This window comes from Mus pahari, chromosome 19 (genome assembly GCF_900095145.1).
Source record: "Mus pahari chromosome 19, PAHARI_EIJ_v1.1, whole genome shotgun sequence".
NCBI classification, from domain to species: Eukaryota; Metazoa; Chordata; class Mammalia; order Rodentia; family Muridae; genus Mus; species Mus pahari.
Window position 1 is genome coordinate 34,297,487 of NC_034608.1, and position 11,589 is coordinate 34,309,075.

General features: G+C 40.3%; 1 protein-coding gene across 2 annotated transcripts in view; it reads right to left on the reverse strand.

The window, feature by feature from the left end:
• The window catches only part of Csmd1 (CUB and Sushi multiple domains 1), a 1,532,231-nt gene that overhangs the window by 146,605 nt on the left and 1,374,037 nt on the right, over positions 1-11,589 (reverse strand). For both annotated transcript variants that reach the window (XM_021218735.2, XM_029532138.1), the window contains one exon: positions 3,743-3,847. In XM_021218735.2, coding sequence (XP_021074394.1) covers positions 3,743-3,847 — 105 coding nt within the window. The remainder of the gene's footprint in view (positions 1-3,742; positions 3,848-11,589) is intronic.

Genomic DNA, 11,589 nt, shown 5'->3' on the forward strand with positions numbered 1-11,589 from the left:
GGAAAATTCCAGTCTTTGTTCAGAAAGGTAACTGGAACTGAATTAGACGGTACTTTTGCGTTGAACTTCACGATTTTTTAATTCTCAAAGATCACAGGTGGGAACAAACCTTTAACTAGTCAGCTGTCCTTTGGACAGCATGCAGCACGCACACACACACACACACACACACACACACACACACACACACACACAGAGAGAGAGAGAGAGAGAGAGAGACAGAGACAGAGACAGAGACAGAGNAGAGAGAGAGAGAGAGAGACAGAGACAGAGACAGAGACAGAGAGAGACAGAGAGAGACAGAGAGACAGAGAGAGACAGAGAGAGACACAGAGAGAGAGAGAGAGAGAGAGAGAGAGAGAGAGTTTCAGAAGCTTGTGATTATCTGGTAGATCTCACACTCTATGAAATTTTCGAGAATGAGAGAAAGAAGCTAGAATTTACATCACTTAGAAGATGTCAAGCTCCTCAATGCAGTTAGGATATAATGGGGGAGGTGTAATGGTTGGTCAATATTCAGGAAAGCATTTCTGGTAGAAAAAGGAGGATCCTAAAGCAAGTTGTGAGAATATTTTTTTTTAATTTTTACAGAAAACTTTATATATCAGTGAATGATTAAATAGAGATCAATTTCTGAGAGGTTAGATGGAGGGTTTGGTTTATCACAACCTGTATGTTACCTGTAGAACTCATTACAGGTAACACAGAGAACTGTCTAGTGCACTGGTGTACAGGGAGGGTCATGCACAAGCTCAGTCCACCAATGATATGTGGGAGCTTATGAGTATTACTAATATAAGATCATCATTGAAGTACATTTGTGACTTACACACATACATACATACACGCATATACATACATACATACATACATACATATACACACAAATATCTATATCTATAATGGTAATTATAATCAGGGAGTTAGTCTATATTGTCAATTTGTCAATATTCAGTTATGATAGTAAAGGGCTTATTATTTTTTACTTTTATTTACAATTCTTTGCAGAATTTTAATGCTTCCCTGGGATCATTCACTTAACTTTTTGACCTCGAGCAATTTAAACCCTTAACTCCCAAACATAGCTAAAAGAAAAAAAAATCAGCAATTTAAAAATACCTAAATCACAAGAACCCCTTGACTGAGAGCAACGTAGAAACCCCATCCATTTGAACTATAGGAATCTGAAAAAGAAAGCATCTCTTGTTCTTTTAACAAGAAGGAACTAACATATAAAACCACAGCTCTCCTGAACCCATTGCAACACTGAGGTACATGGGTAGCCTCAATTCTAATGGTCATGCCCTGCCAACGGAACAGGAGGCATAGAAGCTGTCTGCTGACGAGTCCTAGAGAGGTAAACCCTGAGAAAACAGGGTGACTTTACCTAGGCAAATATCCAAGGCTGGGCCCAAGTCTCTGTTGGCTCAGAGACCAAGACAGGAGGTCTGCCCTTCCCACCAGAGGCTCTCTACGCATCAAGTACCTCCTGGCTCCCTGGATCTTCACTCTTAGAAACTCAAGTGCTCAGAGATGCAATCTGCCCCTGTTTCCTAAGTTACATACACACAGGTGCTCTGGGTCATGACTGTTAATCATGCTCTCTTGGATCAGCATGTACCATTCAGAGTGCCTCCAGAGGCTAGGTTTGGGTTAATTATACAGTGTTTCTTTGGATTGAGTCCTAGGCTTCATTCACACAAAGGGTAGAGAGTTCTCTTTGGATACAGATACGCAACACACCCCTTGGTTCATGTTTCAGTATCAACAGGCTTCTTGGTCCTCTTTACCTGAGACTTGGGCTTATGTGTGGAATGAGTACTGTTAAAATGGGGATATCTGTGCCATGGCAGTTGGGGCTTCTGGCCCCAGAGTCTCAGTAAAAATTATTCCTGGCACAATGGCTGCTGTGTCTCTGTTTTTCTGATCATCATTGTGGTTTTCTGCTTTGTGTTTTCCACTTTAAAACTCACAGCACTAACTGAGGACAGACAGACACTCAAGTAAATTCTGCATGACATATGCTCCAAGAGTTGCTTTCTTCTCGTAATTTTATGGGTACACATTTTACTAAGAACATGAATTCAGAGACTTTTACAGAGATTTGCAAGTATACATTTTATAGTACATGCCTAAATATCTCAATGTATTAAAATATTAGGGATTGCTGGCAACTTAAGTCCAGAGTGTTTAAAGGGATAAGGCTAATTCTACAAATACTTTATAATACCTGTTTTCAAACAGGCATGAAAAATCAGAGCAGATGGCTGAATTGCTTTTAATACACAAATGATGTGAGCTAGAAAACCAGAACCAGCCACAAAGACAACAATCTGAAATAGTCCAAATCCAAATGTAGCATCGTATTTGGTAAAATAAAAAGCGAGCACACTAATTAATTGTGGTCTTGGATTCTCACATAAGGCCCTGGGTTCCTGAAGAGGTTCCAGGAGATAGAAGGAAATTGGTCTCTTTTTTAGAGACTCATACTGACTAAGAATATCCTGGGATGGAGACAATTATGCTAATAGTACTATAGTACATGTGCAAAGTAGATAATTATCCCCAATAATCACAGACTAATTATGTTACCAACATCTCCTTCCCCAAAAGGAGAAAGGAAAGCCAGAAACTGTAAGAACTTCTCAAGGGCTAAGAACAATGATCAGTTTCAACAGGGCAAAAATATTAATGAACTGGCTAACACAGTTTTGAGTGAAGGTTTCATTTGCTATTTTCAGAACCTTCATAGGATGTATCAAAGTAGCAGAATTTTCCAGAAGTATTCTACATAAATAACATTTGGAGGATCGTTTTACACTGTCACTAGAGTAGTCCTATTCACATAAACTGGAACCTACTTGCATGCAAATGCCTGTAATAAGTAGGAAGGCTTAAGTAGAGTGTGAACGGGGCCGTGGTTGGTGACTGCTGATGAATATTTATCGTCAGCTGGGATGTGGCCTTTTGAAAACACATGCATTACACTCCAGCAAGCTGTTTATCTCAATTTTTAAAAATCACTTATTGAATCTAACCCACGTATTTGCTCACTTGCAACTGCTTATTAGAGGAGATAATGCCAACATCAAGCCATTTCAGAGCCTGAAAACACGTCCCGAATAAACCCCACTTTCCTTGGAAATTCCTGCTTCCCTTTACAAGGTTTACCCGGATTACCCAGCACTGCTGTGGGGTTGTGAATTTGACTGTTGTTTTCACATGTATCAGGCTGTTAATGCAGCCTCACATCCATTTTTATAAAGGTTGACCTCGTGTCTGTGATGTTTCACTGCAATTAAAATAAATAACACAAACACAGGCTCAGAAATGCCAGCAATCAGCTATATCTTCTCTGAGCATCTCTGAGAGTCCATAAGGAAAATTCCATGGTGTTATTTAGTGATGTGACCATCCTCTCTTTAGGGGTGCTAATGGGAGTATCTGTTGTCACACAAGACTTCAGTCATGTTACACACGGGCTGGCCTGCTTCCTAATGCAAGTACCCTAAAGACACAGTCACTTCATCTAATTATTCCAGATATTAACTTCTGGATTGCTCTAGCAGTCTGTTCTTTATAGAAACTACCCTTCATGGAGCCAATGTTTAGTCAAGTTCAATTTTGTGTAAGTCTTAGATGGAGCTTTAGAGGAACATGATTTCACCGTTTAATGCAAACTCAGTTTGTTCCTTTAAAGAAGATGTTCCTATATTCCAACAGAAGTGGACTTTGGTCTTACTTTTGTACTCCAGGTGAAAGCCGGCGGCAGCAACGCTGATGTCTGACTGGAAGTGTAGGCAGAGCTGGTTGGAGGTGCTATTCAGCAGTGCGGGCACTGTGGTACCTACACGGGAAAGAGTTACAGCTTTAACACAAAACAGGCAGACGCTACAAGTGTCCAATACAGAAGAGCACATCCTAGGCTGCCAAGTACCTAGAGCTTGTCTGATCATCTGTTTAATTTGAGTGTCGAAACCTTGGCAACTTGTCCAGCTGTCCCATTTTGCAAGACAGCTCAGAGGGTCCTTAGAGCTGTTGCCACTTCCTCCAGACTGTACCCAGTCCCTTGACCTGCCACTCTGGCCAGGACTAATGACAGCAATCATTCTATCTCTATGCATTTATTTTTGCATACCCCCAGGCAGATAAATCCCATATGTTATGTTGTTTAGTAAAATCAAAGTCAACTTTAGAGAACATAAGTGCTGAATTCTGTAGCACTGGCAAGAATTCTTGCTCTTCCTGGAGTTACCCTGAGGTGGGGAAGAATCTTAAGCTGTGGAGCTCTTGCCTCTCAGCCCCACATGTGTTCCTCCTCTGAGCTCCTTAGTGCTATGAAGTCATGTTGTTCTAAACAGCTAATACATCTCTTACAGATGGCACTCTCAACTCCTTGTCCTGAATTTATCCTAGGCACTGAGGTGCCCTTCTTATTCTGAGATCCTCTACTGTAGTTTTATTTCCTGTACAAGTCAAGTCAGAAAGCTCCCTGGACTTCTTTCTGATCTGTCCTCATCGCATTGCACACTGGGACCAAGCCCAGCATCACTGTTGTTACAAGCTGAGGGTTTGGAAGACAATGGTTAACAGGAGATTTATACAAGATAAGGATATCTACTGCTCCTAGACTTGGCTATCCCATATGATAAGGCTAGGAATGACATCAATGGATGACAAAGTTGGTATATGGGAACTACCTAAGTGTGGAGTAAAACTTTTTTGCCAATCTTGGGCTGCCCTCTACAATCTCTCATTGGATTTCCAGAAATTGACCAAAATTTTGAACATTTTATCTAATAATGTTGGTTCATTACCCAAGCAGGACCAAATCATTTAAAATGTTTTAGAAGGTAAACAGAAAAAAAAAGAGGCAAGTCAAGGGAACCCCATATTGATTGTGTGTGCGTGCATGCGTGTGTGTGTGTGTGTGTGTGTGTGTGTGTGTGTGTGTGTGCACTTTAGGAAGTTCGCTTGCCATTTTGAGATCTGTTCTTCTATCATTTCATTTTCCCCTAGATGCCACAGGTGGTTCAGTTCAGGAGGTGAACAATCTTTAAGATAAAGCACTAGTATAAAATCCACAAAAGAGCACAAAGTATGTGTGTGGAAAAGTCTCTCACAGAACGCTTGCAGGTTCAAACCGTTGATACTTGACTGAGTTTATAGAGTAGAAAGAAAATGATAGATGGACAGACAGACAGATGATAAAGCTAAACAGATGGATAGATGAGAATTGTTTAACACTGAGTGGTCCTGGGAGAACTGTCTGTGGGTATGTCCCCTCTGGGTAGCTCCTTTTCCTGGTCCAACCTCAGTATGGGTAAGTGTTGGTCATAAGTTATCTTAGCAGGGCACCGTAAGGGCTCAGAAAGTGACAGAGATGGTGGGGAGTCACGGAGGAGAAGGATGCTCACAGTTCTGCTTATGGTTCAGTCTCAGAGTATTTCTAAAACACACACACACACACACACAAACTATATGGACTAGCACGATGACTTATGTTGAAGAATTACCACATTTATAATCTTTGATCTTGCATACTTGTCATGTGCCTGGCACATGAAGAGAAATGCCATTAACTGTGGATATAATAGCCTCCCCATGTTTTCATCCCATGGTCCAGACTACATAGTTTGAGTTGATCTAACACTGGGGGAATCTCACAGTGTCTGTTTCCACATTTTGCTCTGCTTAAGTAACTACTGATTCTATAATGAAACACTCATCTTTGCTCTCTCTCTTCAAGTTGTGTTTCTGTTACTGCTCTGAAAGACCCTGCCAGAGAGCATGACAGGCCAGCAATAGTTTATTGGACTTGCTTTTCCAGTTACAGTTCATCATTTTGGCAAATTTAACATAGGAATTCGATACATCATCTCTACAGTCAAGACAGGAGAGAAAAATCAAACGACCCAACACCCCCAAAATAAAAACAAAAAACAAAAACAAACAAACAAAAAAATCCACAAGGATCTTTGCTTGGTTCTACTTCCTCTACTCTATAGGAAAGGGCCTGGCTTGAGAAATGGTGCTGCCCACCTCAATTAACAAACCAAGATAAGGTCCAACAGACTTGCCTATAGCACCACAGGTGCCTACCAACACAGGAGAATCCACAACTTCTTACCTGCTACTGAAATGACACCAGGCTACCAGTGTTGACAGTGACACATATTTTTCTTTTTCAAATTCAAATATAGGAATGAACTTTGGAGAGCCTGGTTGTCTTGTCATCCATTCTATGTAAGTTATCTGTGAATTTCCAGCTCCCAGCTTAAGGACGTGCACACAAGCTTTGTTTGACTTTTTCAACTGTGCAACAGACTCAGAAACCCACTCCTACTCCAGGCTCTAGGATGAGTTAACGCCACCGTTTTATGCCACCTTCATAAACTTGAAGGTATTCTGATCCCATAAAATGAAGAACATCTTTCATTCAGATGAGCTAATGGGTGATGGATAGGACACTGGCTTGTGAATTCACACATTCTTTTCCGATGAGAGATTATAATTCTTGGTATGCCAATCATGAAATCTAGCAGCTGATAATCAATGCTTCAGGGAGGTTATAGACAATGGGTCTATCATCACCAGGCCACCTCAGGATAGAGAGGTTGCCCTGCATCTTCCACACTCTGGGGCTGATTTTGGATCTTCTCAGGGTAGTCTAATGGCAGGCGCTTATTCCCCCCATGCAAAATATAACTGAGTGATTTCTTAAAATGTTGCCGCGGGCAGAATATTTCTGATCACATTGTTTTACGGTGACCCAGATAGGATGACACATAACAAAGGAAGCTGCAAATTTTTATTATTGTCCCTGCAGAGTCTACTCTCAGTATACTGATATTTGCTTTCCTTTAATTCCGACTGTCAGATACAAGTCTGCATGAATTCTGCTCTATTTTACTCATTTATAATTTATAGCCTGCCTGCTTCTAAAAGTGATTTTTTTCAGTGCTTACTAAAAAAGATCTACATACATATTCCTACCCAAGCAGAAATGAAAAACCAAAGCACTGAATTTATTAAAGATGTCAATCATTTTTCTTGCTTTGAAATATGTATTTCTTATGACACCTAGTTCTTATTTATTTTTATTCACCAATTAAAATATTTTTGAATCTGATTTATAAATACCCTTAAGTATCACAGGGAAAAAATGCTTAAGTATTGATGGTGCTCTTAAAAAAAATCCAAACTTTGATCTTCTATAGCATTTTTCTTCACATAACTTAGATTTTTTTATGGAGAATTTCATGCATGTCTACAATAACATTAGATTATATCCAATTTAAAAACTATTCTAAAAGAACTGAAGTGATTATTAGCAGAATAGAAATCTTCTGCTGTAGTATAAAAAGAGGTCTAATGTATCAATTATCATTCTAGACATAAGACATAGTTCTCTCTGTGTCCATGATGTGTATACAGTGGATAGCATAGCAGTCCCAGTGTGTGCATGATCCCTGAATACACTGCAGGCCTAGTGACTAATCCACCGAGGTTCTCCAAGTCAGGTGAACATGGAAGCCACAGCACAGGCTGAGTCGCAGACTTCATCTGAGTCTCAGCCCTATGCCAGCATGGGATCTGAGCAAAGCTCAGAAACCATTATCACTGAGAGCGCTGTGGCTGCAACCCAAGTTCTTCATCCTTCTTTTTGGTTTCCTTTTCTCATGAAATTTTAGCAAAATAAAATAAAAGGAACCCAGGTTTTGTGGAATACCTTTGGACTTTTGTTCAACTACTCGCTCACTATTCAGGCTATGGAACTGGGGCAAGCATAGTCGTGTGACGCTGTGTTCCTCCTGGGATGGTTTGGGTGATGGCTGTTCTCTGTGGCAAGTGGGCACTGGTGGCACACACCTGTGAAAGCCGGTGGTAGTGCCTTGACTGAATAGGCATCAGCATGGGGAGAATACGTCCAGGAGTGCGCTGGCCCTGTGACACTTAGGCAAGCATTGATTTGTTTTTCTTAGAGCAGGATCTCGGTTTCTGCGTTCACATCCCCATCCCAGTTAAGGCTCTGGCACTCTTAAGGGAGGTCTGGGATGAGCTCCACTCTGCTGCTTTGCTACTTTATAGCAAGTATGTGTTTGTGGGGAGACATGGAGATAGGCGTGTCCCAGTCTCACTTAACCACACTTTGTATACCAGCTCAGCATATGACGCTCCAGTCACAATCTGTTGTTGTTATTATGAGATGATGATGATGATGATGATGATGATGAAGATGATAATAATGATGCCAAGAATGCCCTTTGCGCTCATCACCCCTATACATGTATCAAGATCTATGGTATAGAGAACTATTCATTCATTTAATTAGAAGTGTGAAATTCAGATATTGATTTCACAAGCATTGTATACAAAATGGTTAATTACATGTTGTACATGTATGTATATTACATACAATACACATATTGTATTATATACATATCACATACATTCTATGTAAGGTATGCATTCTCTATATAGTCCTACCATCCTAGCCTTGGAGTTAATAACCCTCCTAGAAATGCCCTTCCTCTAAGGCTGTGGTTCTCAATCTTCCTAACGCTATTAACCTTTAGTATTCTCGTGTTAAATTGACCCCATCCATAAAATTATTTTCTTTGCTACTTCATAATTGTAATTTTGCTACTGTTAAGAATTTTAATGTAAATATCTGATATACGACCCTGGTGAAAGGGTCCATTGATGTAGCTATGTTCTCAAAAGTGGAGAAGACTCAATCTTTTACCCTCAATGCATTTATGAAGTCAGTTCTTAGCAATTGGAATTTCACTGAGTATTTTTTAGTTCCCAACCTTACTATTATCATCATACTCAATGGCCTTCTTAACTGGGCTTTATTGGTGTTAAATCCCCACACCAACCACCACATAAAAAAACAAAAACAAAAACAAAAACAAAAAAAAACAAAAAACAATGAAAAACAATGAACCAATCAAACAAACAGACCAAAACCACCACAATAGCAAACCACCCTGAAAACACATGGGAGAAGAGAAACTGACCAAGTATGGAATTTCAAAATACATTGTATCCTTGGAAAGGAAAAACTCAAACATGGAGATGCTGCTGCCTTCAGAAACCCTCAGTAGTTCCAGTACATGTTTGACCAAGCACAGAGACACTGACAGAGTAAAAGTCCTGTCCTTTAGGTTTGGTCACAGACTATAGAGCCCTCATGAGGACACCAGGTTTTTGATTGCCTGTGTGGGGACATTGCTGGCCTGTGCTACTGCCTGCCTGTTTTCTCTATCAGACATGAGGGTCCATATACTATGATATATCTCTATCTCTATCTCTATCTCTATCTCTATCTCTATCTCTAGCTCTAGCTCTAGCTCTAGCTCTAGCTCTAGCTCTAGCTCTAGCTCTAGCTCTCTAGTTCTAGCTCTATATCTATCTATCTATCTATCTATCTATCTATCTATCTATCTATCTATCTATCTATCTATCTATCTATCTATCTATCTAGAGAAACAAAGAGACAGGGGGAAAATTGAAAATATGAACTCAAGGTGATGGGAGGAAAGACAGACAGACAGGCCCTGCCTAGCCTATTCTAGAACTATGAACTGAGAAGAGTTGGTGCCTAAGTTTTATTGACATGACTTCCACATGCTCACTCTGCTCATCAGCTGCCCAGTTCTGCCAAAGCGAGAGTCTGATCCATCCATCACAAGGGGTTCCACTCCCTTTGGGAGCTAGTGAGTAAAGTCATTGCCTGAGGGTCCAAACACAGCCACATGGGAGTGGCACTGAGGGCAACTCCTTCCCTTTTGTCCAGCATCACACGCAATTGTTCACATGGGGCACACGTTCCAGAGCTTGCTTCATTATTGTTTGTTTCATGCAAGTTGATGCTTAATATTTACATAGTTATGGGTCTGAGGAATCCCAGGTCAGTGGACATCTATTGGTCCATGCATCCAGGATGTATAGGTGGCAATGATGATTCTCTGCTGCCATGAAGCTGCTGTGTAATTAGTTATAGCTTGCAAACGCCTTAGAAAACATCCACTCACACTTGTGGCAAACATCTCCAAGATGCCCTAAAGTACAGCTCCGTCTGTAAGTCAGTGCTACATAATGTTCTGCCCAGAGTAGCCCCCATTGGGACATAGGATTTAGTGGGAAAAAAAACTGTAATGTAATATAAACTCACTGTATTTAAGCAAACATAGAAGATTTTTATTAATTTGACATTCTTAAATTGCTTAGAAAACTTATTATATAAAGCAAGCTTGTTTTGTTTCAAAAGGGTCCAGTCACGTTATTTTAATTAGATTTGTATCTTCCAGAATATATATATATATATATATATATATATATATATATATATATATATATGTATTAATTTGATAGTGCTTGAGATTGGTTTACTTATAGTTTAATTTAGTGTGCATACATGTCTGTATCTATGCCAGGTGTTTTCCGGGTGCCTTCTTTAGTCACTTCACACTGTGTTTTCCAGTCACAGCCTGTCACTGAACCTGGAGCTTACAGATTCAGTCCCACTGGCTACCAGTCAACTCTGGATACCCTGTAACCATCTTCCCAGAACTGGGATGATAGACAGGATTGTAGGCAGAAGCCACAGTTGCTTCTCATGTGGGTTCTAGACTAGAGATTGAGCCCCGGTTCGTATGCTCACATAGTAAGCACTTTGCTAATGGGGCCATTTCCCAACCCAATATTTACTTTTTGTTTAATATTCATGGTTGAAAATGTTTGTGGATTTTCATTTTCTACTAATTAACTCTAAAGCAACAAGCTGCATCTCGCTGCAATGAACTACAAATGGCCCAGTTATTTTTACAAGAGGGATTTCCTGATGCAAACCTAAAAGTCGCTCTGTTGTTTAAAACCCCTATTTCTATTTTAGAAAAGAAAGTAAGCTGAGGCTCAGCTAGGACCTTAGGGGTGCTTCATGTTTCCATAACTGTCTCATCCCCCTGCCTCAAAGCAAACACTTCAGCCATTGTAATCAACATCAAGTCTACCATTTAAAAAGAGGAAGGTTACAAGACGCACTGTGGAGTGTTTTCTCATTATCTTACTGTCTCGATATTCTTCATTCCTTGTCTATCTGTCAACTTTGAAATAAAAAAGTCATAGGTTAAATTCAGGCCAGAGGGTTGTTGGACAGTGGCGCCACGTATCCAGGCTACCTCCAAGCTCTGGGTATCTTCCAGTCCATAGGGATATTCTGGTCCCTCATGGAAAAGTCTATGGACCACTGAGTTTGGGGCAACCACAGTTAAGTTTATGCCATGACAAGTCAGGATGACCACATTGGGAATACTAGTGGCTAAGGATCAGGGCTTAACTCATGACGTAACGTCTCATGGTTTGAGATGAAAAGGGTAAAAGGATTAGGTTCTGCTCTATAGCCAATAATGCAGCCAGCCACTCGTGAGTATGCACTAAAACCATACTGAAAATCTGGACACCACAACTCAGGTCAGTGTCATAGATGGTGTCTTAGTCAGGGTTTCTATTCCTGCACAAACATCATGACCAAGAAGCAAGTTGGGGAGGAAAGGGTTTATTTGGCTTACATTTCCATAC